Genomic DNA, 14,895 nt, shown 5'->3' on the forward strand with positions numbered 1-14,895 from the left:
ATTAGTAATTTTTATATTGACTATATGTTGAAATGATAATTAGATTACATTAATTACAGTAAAAATAATATACTGATAAAGTTAATTTCACCTGTTTAGTTACACTTTTAATATGCTTCTAAAAATTTTAAAATTAAGTGGCTCACCTTACGTTTCTACTGGTTAGTACCGGTGTAGAGTTTTCGAACAGGAAGTGCCAGAAGTTCCCACCGCAAATGATTCCGAGGGGCTGCAGAGCCACCCTGCCTCCATTGTACACGCCCGAGGTTGATGGTCAGCCTACTTGGTTGCAAACCTAGGGCAAGCGTACCCGGAGATGTCTGAAAGACCCCCCCTGTGCAAAGGGCAAAGGAGGGGAAGTTTTCTGGTGTGCTGACACTTTGTCCTCTGGGGCCCCAGTGTCCCAAGCTGTCCTCCTCCCCACCCTCTTATAGCTTCTCTAGGAAAGGACCGAGCGTTACTCCTTTTCAACATCTCGGTGAAAATTTGCTTTGGAGATCTGCTCTGACGTGGGCAATTTCATGTCATGTTTAATCTCAAACACCAGAGTGAAATGTGGAGAGCAGAGCCTCAGGCCCCGGGGAGGAAGCAGGGAGCATTTGGGGTCCTCAGGTTCACTAGCCAGGCCCTGTGCTCCCCATTTCTTTCTGATCTGGCCCATGACTTCCTGGTTCAGTTTCTCCGGGAAATGCCACTGTAGGTCTTCTTCCCCCTTCTTCTGATTCCCACAGGGAGAAAAAGGTGACCTGGGTCTGATGGGCTTACCAGGGTCAAGAGGACCAATGGGCTCCAAGGTCAGTGTGTTGGTCCAGATGGATGTTCCCAGATCTCACTAAGGCTGTGGAGCAGCTGTTATCTGCAAAGATGGGGATGGGGTGTGGCTGCGGACCAGGCCAGGCCATGTCACTGATATCGGGCAGCCTGATGCCAGAGTGCTTGTCTTTACCAGCCTTTGGGGGACATCAGGGCAGGGACACAGGGGCATAGAGATACCATTCCTACTATTCTGCTGGGCAGCAAAGGTCAAGCCTCTGGACAACAAAACAGATGGGAATCTTTGTTCAGGCCTTTGTGGGGGTGGGTAAGGAAAGCAATGTTCTTTTTAGGCCTGGCGTAAACACAGTCCTGGGGACCTCCGTGGACTGAGTGCTGCAGCCCCCACTAAAACTTGCTCTGCCCTGAAACACGTCTCACCACCACGTGCAGGGACTCCTTCCACTCTCACACCAAACCCAGAGGTCCCATAGGGCTGATTGTCAATGCACCTTCTGCTTTCTTTTAGGGCTACCCCGGATCCAGAGGGGAAAAGGTTCGTGCTTGTCTCTCCCAGCTCCCCAGAGCGGGTCTGGGCCCTAGGCGCTGGGGTCAGGGAGGATGGGCCCAGGTCTCTCTCTAGTCAGTGACTGCAATGCCCATGCCTAGATATTCCCCGTCTTTGATCAGTGGGCTGAGAGAGGGGTCCCTGAGGCAGGATCAGCAGCTTAGGGGAGCTCCCAGTGGAGGGAGAGGCCCCTCACATGGAGCAGAGGAGCAAGAGGCGCCAGCTTCCACAGTGTGCTGGAGGGAGATGGCAGATGTGTGTCTGCAGCCCAAGCTCTTACCACACAACCTTCTCATCTGTCAAAAACCCAGCCAGAACCTGGCACACATTTCCTACAGGACAAGAGAGGATCTGGGGCTCAGAATCTTATGTGAGTCATCCTTTATTAATGCAGGAGGTACTTGGGGCCCACAGAGAAGGTAAATCACAAAGCATTCCTTCCCTGGGCAAATCACCTATTCTCTGAGCCTGTTTCTTTGCCTGTGAAGTGAAGGCATTGGCTGAGGGAGCTCCTGGTTTAAAATGCTCTGATTTTTCTCCTGTGATAGTAACTCATTGCCTCTGTCCTGTGGTTTTCTCTTAGGGATCCAGAGGTGAAAGGGGGGACTTTGGTCCCAAAGGAGAAAAGGTAATGGCTATTGCATAGAAACCATCAACTACAAAGGAAGTTGGCCACCCCCTCTTGTGGGCTGGCCCCCTGATGACTGGCTGGCTGGTGGTCGGTCTGACTAGCTGCCTGACCAACTGACTGGTTGCCTGTCTGTCTGTCCAGCTGACCGACTGACTGGCCGACCAACAGGGCTTTCTCTTGAAAATGGCAGACTAAGCTCTTCCATGCCCTTTCAAGTGTCACTTCAGAGACGGTCACTGTATTTGTTGTTCTCTTCACAGGGCTTCCCGGGATTTCCTGGAATGCTGGGGCAGAAAGTGAGTACCTAGAAGTACTAAGAAATAGAAGTAGTAAAAATAGAAGTAAAAAAAAATACACCATCCAAGGACAACAAAAGAGGCCTGCCTTGCTCTTCATCAGACAGGAAAAGTCTCTGTATGGAAGCTTCTAGTTTGGAAGGGGAGCAAGTTGCTAAACATATTGGTGACAGGGTGGCGGGGTGGTCTGAGACCCCTCCAGTTCAATGGGAGGGCAAGGACACTTCAGCTGGGTGGACAGACGCCCTTCTTTGCATTTGCTACCTCTTAGAGGGCTGTGGTCACGTTCGAAGGCAGATAGCTCTGCGCAATGAGGGCCTCGGGTCTGAGCGGCCATGGTCAAGGGCCCCAGAGGGAGGCACAGGCATCTCTGGCTTGATGCCACTGCTGACTACGCCCAGCTTGGCCCTGCTTCAGGGCGGCACAGGTGTGTGGAGCTATTTCAGCTGGGTGACAGCAAACATTTTTTATTTGCTAGTTAAATTTTTCACTTAAATCATTGAATATTTAGTGAGATTTCATGAATATCTTGCTTGGGACAAGGCTGAACAAAAAAAGAGCTAATTCAGTTGATTGACATAAAAAGACTTATTACATAAGAATAAAGTGGTGGGCAGATATGACAAAAATGGTGAAGGTGACAGTTGACGGGCAGAATTTTTTTGGAAAACTTTTCCTAGGGCTAGGGCCTGGCGAAGAAGCTGGGGTGGTGGTGGGGGGAGGTGTCAGAGGCTGAAGAGGGAGTGTGCACCAGTGACCACGGAGAGCGACGACTCCTCACCTGCCTTTGCAGCGCAGGGTCCTCATGTGCCGTGAGGCCCTGGCAGGGAAATGGTTATTTTAACCTCGGCTCCGGAGCACAATGTTCTTCAAACATGCAGATGAGATGCTTTCTTAAAATTCTAATTTTTTTCAAGTTCGCCTTAAAGTTTTATTTTCCAAACAGGAATAAACAATTTTTATCTGATGTCCTCCAGTCAGTAGAGCATATTAAATAATTTCCTCATCTGACATTAATTTATTATAATTTATCACTGCCTTAAACTGTCAAAAACGTGTTCTGCTAACCAGAATGGGGTCTTATGTTAAAAATAGATTACTTTGCCCTGGCTGGTGTATCTCAGTGGATTGAGTGCCGGCCTATGAACCAAAAGGTTGCTGGTTCAATTCCCAGTCAGGGCACATGCCTGGGCTTCGGGCCAGGTCCCCAGTGGGGGACGTGTGAGAGGCAACCAATCAATGTCTCCCTCTCCTTCGCCATCCCTTCCCCTCTCTCTAAAATTAAATAAAGTCTTTAAAAATAGATTATTTAAATAAGCAAATGAAACAGTAAAAGAGAAAAAATAATTTTATTTAAAAATATTTAGGCAGGTTTTTCCTTCAGTGTAACAACGAACATCAAAGAATAATAAATGATTGTAAAATTCAAGATGACAGCTTCTCTGGTCTCTGCTCCATTTCCTAGACTTGCCATCGAGAGTCTGCTTCCCCTTTTGTTGCAGGCTCTTTAAGACAGAGCTGATATGATAACCATAATTAGGTCATAGGAGAGAAATTAGATCAACAAATTACTGGCTGCTTCCAGCTGATGAAGAGAAGGGCCACACTTCCTTCTAATAGTCTTAAAAAATTATGCTGTTTATGCTGCTGTTTTCTTCCAGCCAAATAAGAAACCCCTCGGTCCCTTCTAAGCAGCCAAAGAAAATTGTGCCCACACCCCCATGGCCACTTATCCCCTCACCCTCTCACTGCTCAGCATCCTGAAGGACATGGTGGGGAGTTGGAAAAAAAATTACAGGTTTAAGGACAATTCTTGGTGAGGCAAAATGTTGGTAGCTGGAGTAAAGACAAATTCATTCCATTGGCTGAGCTGACAGATGATCTCAGAGATTTTTGCACGATCCTTACTGTATCTTGATATTCCCTGGAATTTTCCACGTGTTATACCTCCTCTGAGTGTCTGGGAACGCTCTCCATGGACACTGGCTGCTGACGGACAGAAACTCCCGAGGTTGCCATTGCTAAGTTTAGCTGGTGAGCAGTGCATTCCGGGCTGTAGTGGGATTACTGGAGATGGGAACAGCGCCCTGTGAGTTCATGATCCAAAGAAATAGCAAGAGGGCCTGGAATCCCAGAGGCCCTTGGGGAAAAAGAAGAGAAACTAGAATGGAGAAATGGGTTTTATGAAAGATTGGCCTTAAATATAGAATTCTGCAATTGGTACACTTGGTTCTAATACTTCAAAGTAGGGCTTTTCAACTAGGAATATTGTTTATACTGCTTTCTATGCCTTTACAATAACTAGCATATTTGGACATATGTCTGGAACATCTCTCCTTACAAAGAGTTTTCATCTGAATCAAAGGGAAGTGAGCTGGGGCTCAAACCAAGTTTTACTGAAGAGTGGGGAAATGTGCCACCCTTTGTAAAGGTCTTACACGAGCAGAAACTTCCAAAAATGGTAGTTGTCAAAAGTGTGTCCAGTCATTCAAAGCCCCACAGATTTATGCTTAAAACAAAACAAAGCACAACCTAAAGTTTCAACTAAAAAAGAAAGCATGTTCCCTGACAGCTTGTAGTGTCACAGGCACACTTGTGACTACAACACAGGAGCCTCCCGCTGTGGCCATTCTGGGTGGTGGTTTGGGACACTAGCATGTGTCGTGCCTGGGAGCTGTGTCCCTCAGATAATAAATCCCCCACCCAGGGCAGGCTTCTCCTCTCCTCCCTGGTCTGTGAAAAGTCTGTCTCCCTTTCACATGACCTCACCACTTTTCCAGTCTCCCAGAGCAGCCCGCTTTGAACAGATTTGGCATGATCAAGTAAGACTGTCCTCATGGCCAGGGACTGGGTAGACCTGCAGAGATGTGCCTGCTCCACGTGCCCTAATTCCTCTCTTGCTTCTCTTTTCTCTTTCCAGGGCGAAATGGGTCCAAAGGGTGAGCCTGGAATAGCAGGACACCGGGGACCCACAGGAAGACCAGGAAAACGAGGCAAGCAGGTAAGGGTCCTGGGGCCATACCACACCCTGGCAGTCAGACCTCCTCACCTTGGGGGGGCGCGGTGTGGAGAGGCAGTGCGTGGAGTCAATCAGATATTCCATAGACCCATTCTTCAGCTTCCTCTGGGTTCGTGGGCAGCAGTTGCACCACTTTCAGGAGCTCCTGGTTTCTCTAGGTTAGCTGTAGTTTGAATAGATGGGATAGGACGCCACGTTCCAACTGTTTCCAGGGCTAGGAGCAAGAGTAGATCTTTGGTTCATGAGAACAGGGCTACCTTCACCAAAGCAACTGGGAGTGGAACCAGATCTGGTCTTTTACCCAGAAAACTGCTTTTTGCCCCAATGCCTCAGACACAAATGGAGTTTTGGAGAACAGCCCAGATACTCCCAGCTGTGGAAGGGTCTTGTGGGTCTCAACTATTATCGAGTGGGTGGCTTTTCCCCCCACTCAGGATCTCAGTTTGTAAGTGACCCTCTTTATTGGCACTATTAAGGGTTTAGGGAGATTTTTCAATCTGAACTCCCCTTGGTCAGCAGGCTCTCATGGCAAAACACGTGAAGTGAGAGAGCGAGGAGAGAGGGAGGCGCGGTGGCCGCGCTGGCTTTGGAGCGGTCCCCAGGGCCCTAGAGAAACCTCTCCCCTGAACTCTGATGGACAGACGTGTGTGAGAGATGTGCCCCTTTACTTTTTAGGTTGTCAGTTTGTTGGCTTTTTACCTCCTTTCCAAGTCGAAATGTTATACATGATCATCGCAGAAAACTTGGAAAATTCAGAAAAGTGGAGAAAAAGTCATCTAAAGACCTAACACCCAGGCATAACCATGGAACCACTTTAGTATATTTCCTTCCCAACATTATTTCTTTTGTGAACTTTCTAGTTATTTGTTTCCTTTATATCTGATATATAGTTGTTATATCATAAAATTTTAATTTAAAACTCATAATATATGCATTTTTACTCATTACTACAGACAGTCATTAAGCATTTTTAACATCTTTTAAAAACATCTGCATCAGAGTTCAGTAAACGAGCAGGATTGCTCGGACAAGAGAGGCCTACCCAAATGTTGAGAAGTGAACATCTTCGAGCAGTAGTTGTAGCTCCAGGTTGGCCTCTCCTTGCCCCCAGTTCCTAGGCCTCACCTCCCAAAGACTCTGCTGCACGTGACCTGGCGTGAGGCTTCAGCATGGATGGTTGTTTTTTAAAAGCTCTCCACGTGATTCTAACACGTAGCCAGGGTTCAGAACTGTGGTAACATAGGAAGCCAATTCTGATCCTTTCCAAGTGAACTTAGCAATGACACAGCCTCCAACCTCAATAATTCAGATTTCGCGGTAACTTCTGAAGTCACAATATTCCAGTTCAGTCTTCAGAGTTTGACACTGGGTGGCATGACTGTGCCTTCATGATGCTGCCAGCTACCACCTTCCTAAAAACTAGGCTCAGAAAAGGGGAAAAGGGGGAAAGCTTTCTTTTCAGATCATTTTCTCCCTTACTGCTTGCTGACTTCCATCCAGAAGTTTCCATACTGGGGTTCAAGAAGACTTTTGGCTTCTGTTGCCTAGTTCTTTACTTGGGCAGCATTTGTCTTTCCCTGGTGAGGGCTGAAGCTGAGAAGTTGAAAGAGATGTATGTAGTTGTAGTAATCTCCAAAATGACACCAGAGCCATGCCTGGAAGCTCAGAGGGGCTAGGAAAGCGAGCTCACCCTTTCTACAAGATGTCATAGACAACTGAGGAATCCGATTCCTCCATGTCTGTCTGGTCCGCAGATACTTGGAGCTTGCCACAGTGCTTTCTTTTTGTTGTGAATTAATTTCCTAGCATAGATCCTTATATACCAAGTATTCGTTGAGCCAGTAGTACTAAAAGGTTCTGGAGGCTATTGCAAGTCCATCCAAATCCTAGAATCAGAAATCCAGAAGGGACATTAGGGAATTAGAATTTCAGAGCCAGAGGATTTTTGTGACTACCCATCTCAATTACCTTCACAAGGAAACTGAGGTCCAAATTAGCAGAGTGGCCTGCCGAGGGCCACTCATTGAAGCCACCTTCCATGCCAGTGGTGGATTCAGAGAGCTGAAACCAGCTTTCCCCCACATCACATCTTCTCTCTGACCTTCATGCTGTGGGACTTGCCTTCAGGTAGGCCCAGGAAAGCAGCTCCTGACTTCCCTGTACAAACCTGCAGTTAAGGAGACAGAACAACTTTTGAGAGGAACCACCGCACTTGGTGGTGGTGATAAAGGGATAAAGAATGCTTGGTGGTGGCAATGAAGGGATAAAGAATACTTTTCCTGGAAAGCGCTGCTCCATGAGTCTTGCTCATGGAGACATGGCTTGTTCTGAGAAGATGACCGAAAAGCAGAATCTTCCATCACTGATGGTGTCAAAATCAGGAGCGTTTCCAGCACCTTGAAACCAGGGCACTTCCTGTGCTCATAGCCAGCTGACCTGGCTGTTAGAAAAACAAGCCTTAACTGTGGCTATATTAAGATGGTGTGACTTCCTTTGCCATTCTGGGACCCATCTTGGTTACCTCACAGAATGCTTCACCTTAGGCTAAGGCTTAAGACTCCCTCCATCAGGATGGAATTAGAAACAAACTCTGACACCTGAGTCCCACAGTGACAGTTTAAAAACTCCTTGGACATCGCCGAGAGAGCCCCCAGGGCCATGTTGACAAGGGGGTAGGTTACATGTCACCATGGTGACTGGAAAGGAGTGTGCCTGGCATGCCTGCATCCCAGACTTGGGGAAGATCACATTTCATCAGATGGCAAGCCTGCCAAGGCACAAAAGTAGAAAGGGGACCCAGGACAAAGATGTCGGGCATCAATCACTGTCCTGGTTAAGCCTGGGGCAAGAGCAGACCATTAAGAAACTGTGGGGAAAGAATGCACAGGCCCTGGTTTCTGAGTCATTCCTAAGGGCAGTCCTGAGGGGGAAATCTTTGCTCCTGGCCCTCCCAGAATGGAGCACAGAGGACACCAGCCCCTGTGGAATGACTGCCGCTGCAGGTGGGCCTCTCTTTAAGAAACTGGGACTTTTCCAAGGGTGTGAGAAAGACGAAACCAAGCCAGTTGCTATGGTAACCAATTTGCCCTATGTAGCCCTTGGTTCCATGCAACCTCTGTTTTCACCTCTGAGATCTTTGTTAGCTTCACAATAAACCATGCAGGTGTATACAAGTATTTTCCGGCCCCATTTACAAATGAGACACCACACAATGATGTGAGTTACCCAGGGTCTCGTGACCATGGTGAAAACCTAAATCTTTGACTTATAGCTGAACAAAACTACTTCACCTTTGCATTTCCAGCTTCTTCCTCCCTCATTTGATCTGGGGGAGGGAGGTGAACAGGACAGGTTCAGACCTCTAGGGAGCTTATGTCTCATGGGGAGACATTGATGAAATGACCACAAAAATAATTGCACAGTTATGATCTAGCGTGCACGTTATGGGTCTTTATCCTGAGGTTAATGGGTAGCCATTGGGTGGAAACAACTCTTGTGATAAAATGGAAATGGTCCTAGTGAGCAGGCACATGGCCTGAGTTCTAGGCTCCACTTTGCTGCCTTGATGCTAGTGTTAACTCCTGCTCTTTTCTGAGGTTCTATTTCCTCATCTGCCCAGTGAGGGGAGTGGGTTGGATTGTTTTTTCAGCTGTCATGTGCCATGTTATTGAGACAGAGCAAAAGGTAATGCCTGCAAACTTGCAACCATCACCATCTCCAGTGACACTGGCCCTGAGTTCTTTTGGAGCTTGGTGGTCAAGACCTCTGGGGCTGCATCCTGCTTGGGCTTTTGCTCTGAACTGCAAGGTGGTCCCTGATTTCAAGATAAATGGGGAAGGAAGTTTGTCCTGCCATGCTCGCATAACAGGCTCTGCCTTTCTCTCTTTCTCCATCAGGGTCAGAAGGGAGAGAGTGGAGTTATAGGCCCACCAGGCAAGCCTGGGCCTTCTGGTCAACCAGGCCGCCAGGGTCCCCCAGGTCCCCCTGGACCCTCAGGCCCCCCATCTGCAGGTAAGAGCTATGCTGCTTCACTTGAGCCACAGCATTGCACTGCTGGCCAGCCTTCCCAGAGAGAGTGGGAGGTGATGTCAGCAGAGGTCTGCCTTGTGTTTGGAGTTAGAAACTGCTGGAGGAACTTCAACATATTTATTATATCCCCACAAATTGGCTCATCCAGCTTTTATACAGGAAAGATAAACATCATTCTGGCTTTGTCTGTAGCACTTTGGAGAACAAATAGAGGAGAGAAAACAATTACATCGGTGATGCCATTAGTATGTTAAGTGAAGAATAACAGGCACGTGTTTCATCAACTAACACCTTTTTCTAGAAAACCGTTTCATAGCTCTAAGCACTTCTCTTACACCTGGAAGTAAAGATACCGTTGCAAGTTTTTCTATTTTACACAGTGTCAGGAAAGAGTCCTTATAGATTCACATTGAATGTAGAAAGAAACCATAAAAAAGAAATCAAAGTCATCTAAGAGGGTGTTTTACCTGTGTAATATGATGAGTTAAGCTTTTGACTTAGTGTGTTCTCTTCCCAGCTCCCAGTGAGGCCTTTCAGAGCACACTGTCTGTATAAACACAGCATCTCCAGCTCCGAGAAGACTGTTCACAGACTGTGTGAGATTCTTTGTCCTCAGTTATACAAGGGGGATGAAAAAAATTTTTATTCCAATTTTTTTTCTTAAGAATGAAGGCAAAATTCTACACTGTATTTCCCCCAGTACTTAGGGAAATATATTTGCAACCCCCTCTTGAGATGATCATGAAATATCATATTTTATTAGATCCTTAAAACAAATTAAAGCTGACTCAGACTCCTGTCTGCCAGAATATCAGGAAAATTCGATCTTAGGCATTGCTGGGGTTCTCTCCACTGCTTCAACTGCCACAAAATAATTGGCCAAAGACCTTGGGAATTATGGCAGGAAAACAGCAAAGGAGGTCCCGCTAGCCTTTTGTCTGTCCTATTTATGCCTAAAATGCCTGTTGTCTGAGGCCATGGGGTTGCGGGTACCTGGTAACTACCATCCTCAGGTATTAGAATATTTGCAAGGCTGGGGATCCTGTCAGCATGGTTCAACTTCCCAAGGAGTTCCCCACAACCATTCTTCTGAGACCCTGTCTCTTCTCCAGGATACCAGGGGGTCCTCCTTCTCTCCAGGCCTGGGGGGATCCCTCCTCTTCCAATCTCTAGTCCCCTCTCTCCTCACATTCTTCAAACACCACCACCCGTCTTAGGAGCTTTTCTCTTCTGAGAACAGAAGGCAGAAGTTTTCAAATAGTACCTCTGTTTAGCAAGGACAAAAAAGCATCAACTCTTGCTATCCCCTTGAAATACCGGGAAAACAAACATCAATTACCCTATTTGGCCAGGTATGATGTGCACTCTTTTGCCCAAATTTTTGAAACAAAATAAGGATGTGCATTATTTATGGATATAATGATTACATACCATGAGTATAATACAGAGTATAAGAATTCCATGTATAATGCCCACAAAAGTGTGGGTTCACATTGTACACCACAAAATACGGTGCATGCCAATCAGTTATCTTGTCACACCTATTTCCATTTTGTTAAGGGAGCTAGATTTGAGGTGCGGCCTAGGTCACGTGCCATGCCCCGTAACCTCTTTCCCTGAGTTGACTAAGATGATCCGGATGGGGTCCCTTCCATTTCTTCTTCCTCCTGCGTAGCGTTCCCTCAAGCCCCATGACAATAAGGTGCCAGGGCCTGAGAGCATGGCCCGAAGCCTAGGTTGTGCTTCTGGAAGGGGCTCTCTTGGTCCTTGGGGAACTTAGGGGCTCACAAGGGAACATGATGTGGGGGGGGGGGACAGTGTGTATGCATAAGGAGGTCCTTAGCAAGCTCAGACTTTAATATATGTATCTATTTGTAAAGTCCAGCCCTCATCTGAGTTGAACTTGTTTCTTCCTGGGGCCCGGATCTGGGAGAAGGGCAGGCCGTGGAGACCATCAGCTGCTCACTCAGACCCCACTGCTTTGTCCCGTCAGTCTCTGGTGGACTGCAACCCCATCCCTCTAGTAGGGCTGCTGTAGCCTTGGTTTCTCTCCTTGGTCCCCAGCTCCATCTCACACAGCCAAGTGCGCTCACGTCCCCTTACCCTCTACCACCCTGTTCTTGGCCAGGTCCCAGCCTTGCTGCCCTCTGTCCTCCAGCAGATGCCCTGCTCTCCGCAGACCTGGGGCATATGTCTACAGTCTGTCTGGGCCATGGGCTAAAATGGCATTCCTGTCATCCCCTGGTTCACCCAACAAAACCCTCTCCTTCCTGGGTGTCTAATGAACAGCTCTCCTTTCCCCAGCATCTCAGTCACACTCTGCCTCTCTGCTGTTGCCCCTCCACTGGTGGCTGTTTTCCGCAGATGGGTTTCATCCTCCTTTTACATGGCAAGTCCTTGAGGCCGGGTCTGTGGCTGAGTCGGCTTCATATCCCCATGGCACCTGGCAGGTGGGATGGGTGGGGCTGGCCCCCACCGGCGCTCACGGGGCTACATTGGCCCTCAGTCTGACCCACCTCAGTACTGCGCAGTAGGCATGTAGGCTGCTGGCCATCTCTTTGGACTGATGTCCCCTCCCTGTGCCTTCCTTTGAGTCACTTCCTTTCTGGGAGCCTTCCAGAATGAGGGGGCTGAAGAAAATGGGGCAATAATCCTGCTCTTTGGAAAAGTTTTGGGGGGGTTGGAGGAGAAGGGGAAGGAGAAGTTTAAAAGAGGCTTTCTCTGTGCCAGGAACCAGTTGGATAAACGTCAAGAGATTAACTAGGCCCTCAAAGTGATTCTTGAGAATACCTTTGAGAATCTGATAGAAGCCCCAAACCTACTGTCAGGAAAAAAAAAAAAGGTCTACCCAGGATTTTGCACACTGTTCCCCAGAGTGCCAGAACCGCCGCCACAAACCCATCTTGTGCTGTTCTCAGGCCCTGTGGTCTGCAGGCCACACTTTCCCGGGCTAGTCCAACCCTCCCTTTATGGAGAAGAACTCTGAGCCTCAGAGAGAAGTGCCTTCCCCAAGGTCACAGAGCTGACTGGTGGCCACACCTGGCCCAGAACAAGTCTGTGACTCCTGGGTCTGAGACTTTCCCTCTCAGCCGTGCAGCCCCTGCAGGGGCCCAGTGGGAGCGCAGGGTAATGTGGGGATGATGCTGTGGTTCCTCTGCCTTCTCCCAGACTCTTCTCTCAGCCCCGCCCCCACCGCAGCAGCCAATGGGGACTGGAAGTTCCCTGGGCAGAGGTGGAGAGCAGGGCCCCTGGCTGCAGGGATGGAGGCCAGGCCAGGCCCACTGGACCAGCTCCGAGAGGCCAGAGTGGGGTCATTTGGGTAACTGTGCCCTTCAGTGCAGCCTGGCAGGAAACAGGCAGGGGAAGCAGATGCCCTCTGACAGCTGGGAGGAATCGGCAGGAAAACTGCAGTGGTGGCCGGAAGCCGGCTCCCTGCCACATCCTGTTGTCCGATCAGGAGGCTACCTCTGGCTCTGGTGCCCAGTGCTGTGGGACAGGGTGGCTGTGGGAGGTGGAGACAGTGGCAGCTTTTCATTACCCAAGTCACAGAGGGTGCAGGGGAGGGATAAAGGCAAAATGCCTTTCAGATGCATTGCAATAACCCAATTACAAATTTGGCTGAGTCCTTCCTGCACCCAGACAGGGTATAAGTGAATCAGTGTGGTACCTGGGAATGGCCATCTTTCTTCAAGCATCAGCCTTCTTGGATGTTTGTCTTCTGAATGGCAATGAATTCACAGCTCAGCCTCAGCACCAATTAGCTGGATAATGGGACCAACTCTGGAGTCACAGAGCCTTCTGCAAGGCTGCCCCAATGCCACTCTGACGTCCTTGGTTACAGAGCATTCCCACCTCGGTCTCCCCAGCTGCTTAATTACCAGGACAGTCCTAGGCTGGTGGAGCCTCTGTCTCTCTGGGCTCTGCTCCACAAGACAGGAGCTCTTCCCACAGGTCGACAGTCCTCTTTCTCGTTAGAAAGAACAGCCATGACTTGGTGTAAGATGTTGGCAAGGACCATCTCCCCTCGTGCCGGCAGCATTCTGACCTTGGACATTCCGAGCCTGCACGTGCCGTCTCGGGGTTGGGGTCTTCCCTTTGAGGCCCCCTCCTCCAGTGGCCGCTGCCTCCCTGGCTCCCAGCCAGACCTCCCCCTGGTGGTCATTTTGTTTCGTGCCCTTCTGGGATCTGCAGAGTGGGTCTCCTGTTGCTGGCTGCCCTGTTTGGTTTATAACCTGACATCAGTGCCTGGTTGGTATTCAGACTCCCGCTATTGTCCCAGGATGAAGGGTGCTTATTTCATTTTTTAGTCTCTATCTTTTCCTCTCTTCCCGTTGTTTGGGTGGCTCTTGCTCCAGCACTTTTCTGCTGACTGGAGTGTGACATCTAGATTTTTCTGAAGACCTTTTTTTCTTCCCTTCTTTCTAGTTAGTCTGCATTCACTCACTCATTCATTCAGTCACTCACTCAGTCATCAAACGTGTACCATGCCCCCGCTGTGTGTCAGGCCCTGATAAATGAAAACACATCAGACCTGGCCTTTGGAACTTAGGTTCTGTTGGGGAAGATCAAGTAAACTCAGAATATATAGAATCACGAGCAGAGGTAAGTACCTTGGCGAAAAGGCATGGAGAGCTATGAAATTGTGTCTGAGGCGAGCATGACAGAGTGTGAAAATTCAAAAAGGCCTCCCGGGAAAAGCAAAGTTGGAACACAGGTCAGGAGTGAGCTAAGAGGCACATGGGGAGAGAGGGCTGGAGGGCGAACGGGAGAATGCTCTGGCAGGGGAGTGGCTTGTGCCAAGACCAATCCCCTAGACCAGCAGTTCTTAACCTTGGTGCAGGTTGGGATCATCTTGGGAGTTTGGGGAAGTACAGTTGCCTGGGCTCTGTCCTCAGCAGTCCTGATGGTCTGCGGTGAGGCCTGGGCATCAGGGCCTTTAGAAGTCAAGGTGAGAACTGCTACCCTCGCAGGTCTCCTGCACTGCAGGGAGTAAATTTCCTGATCGTATTTTTTTGGGACACTCTTCTCAGTACCAGGGGAGAGTAAACGAGCTGAGAATATTTGAAACTTCCATTTTCTTCCAGAAGATATCGAAGAAATGCACACTCAGAAATTCCTTTGTAAAGATCCTACACATAAGAACAACATAAAATGAATTAGAAACAATAAAAGTTACCAGTGAGCAACTTGTTTATCTGCGGGCAGTACCCTGTTGATAATGGTCTAAACAGACAGAATTGTTTTTTCAGACAGTAAGGAGAGTCAAGAGGTGGACGGTGGCCTGCTTTAGTTCATCCTCTAAGAGTCAGGACTCCAGTCCCCATGAGCCCCTGGCTTGTCCCTTACGTCGGCTTCTCTTCTTATCCTCGTTACTTCATATGTGCAGTATGGCTGCTGCAGCACCAGCCACCTGGTCTATCTTCGGGACAGGAAGAAAGGGGGGGAAAGCTGTGTCTCCAGCTATGATTCTCCCTCCTCAGGATAAACTTTCCCAGATGCCCACCCTTCTCCTGCCCCAGACCTTGCATTGGCCAACACTGAGGCACATTGTCACCTCCAGATGCAAGGGGATCTGGGAAGTAGACCGCCTATCTGTCTA

The 14,895-nt window shown here is 48.6% G+C and overlaps 1 protein-coding gene across 4 annotated transcripts in view; it reads left to right on the forward strand.

Annotated features, from left to right (window-relative positions):
* COLQ (collagen like tail subunit of asymmetric acetylcholinesterase) overlaps positions 1-14,895 on the forward strand; it is a 53,333-nt gene that overhangs the window by 31,272 nt on the left and 7,166 nt on the right. For 3 of the 4 annotated variants that reach the window (XM_045856959.1, XM_045856960.1, XM_045856958.1), the window contains 6 exons: positions 732-794; positions 1,283-1,309; positions 1,905-1,949; positions 2,213-2,248; positions 5,169-5,249; positions 9,164-9,278. In XM_045856959.1, the coding sequence (XP_045712915.1) occupies positions 732-794; positions 1,283-1,309; positions 1,905-1,949; positions 2,213-2,248; positions 5,169-5,249; positions 9,164-9,278 (367 nt within the window). The remainder of the gene's footprint in view (positions 1-731; positions 795-1,282; positions 1,310-1,904; positions 1,950-2,212; positions 2,249-5,168; positions 5,250-9,163; positions 9,279-14,895) is intronic. The other variant, XM_045856961.1, reaches the window with a different exon arrangement.

Source organism: Phyllostomus hastatus, unplaced genomic scaffold (genome assembly GCF_019186645.2).
Source record: "Phyllostomus hastatus isolate PE091 unplaced genomic scaffold, TTU_PhHast_1.1 phas_scaffold_129, whole genome shotgun sequence".
In the NCBI taxonomy this organism is placed as follows: Eukaryota; Metazoa; Chordata; class Mammalia; order Chiroptera; family Phyllostomidae; genus Phyllostomus; species Phyllostomus hastatus.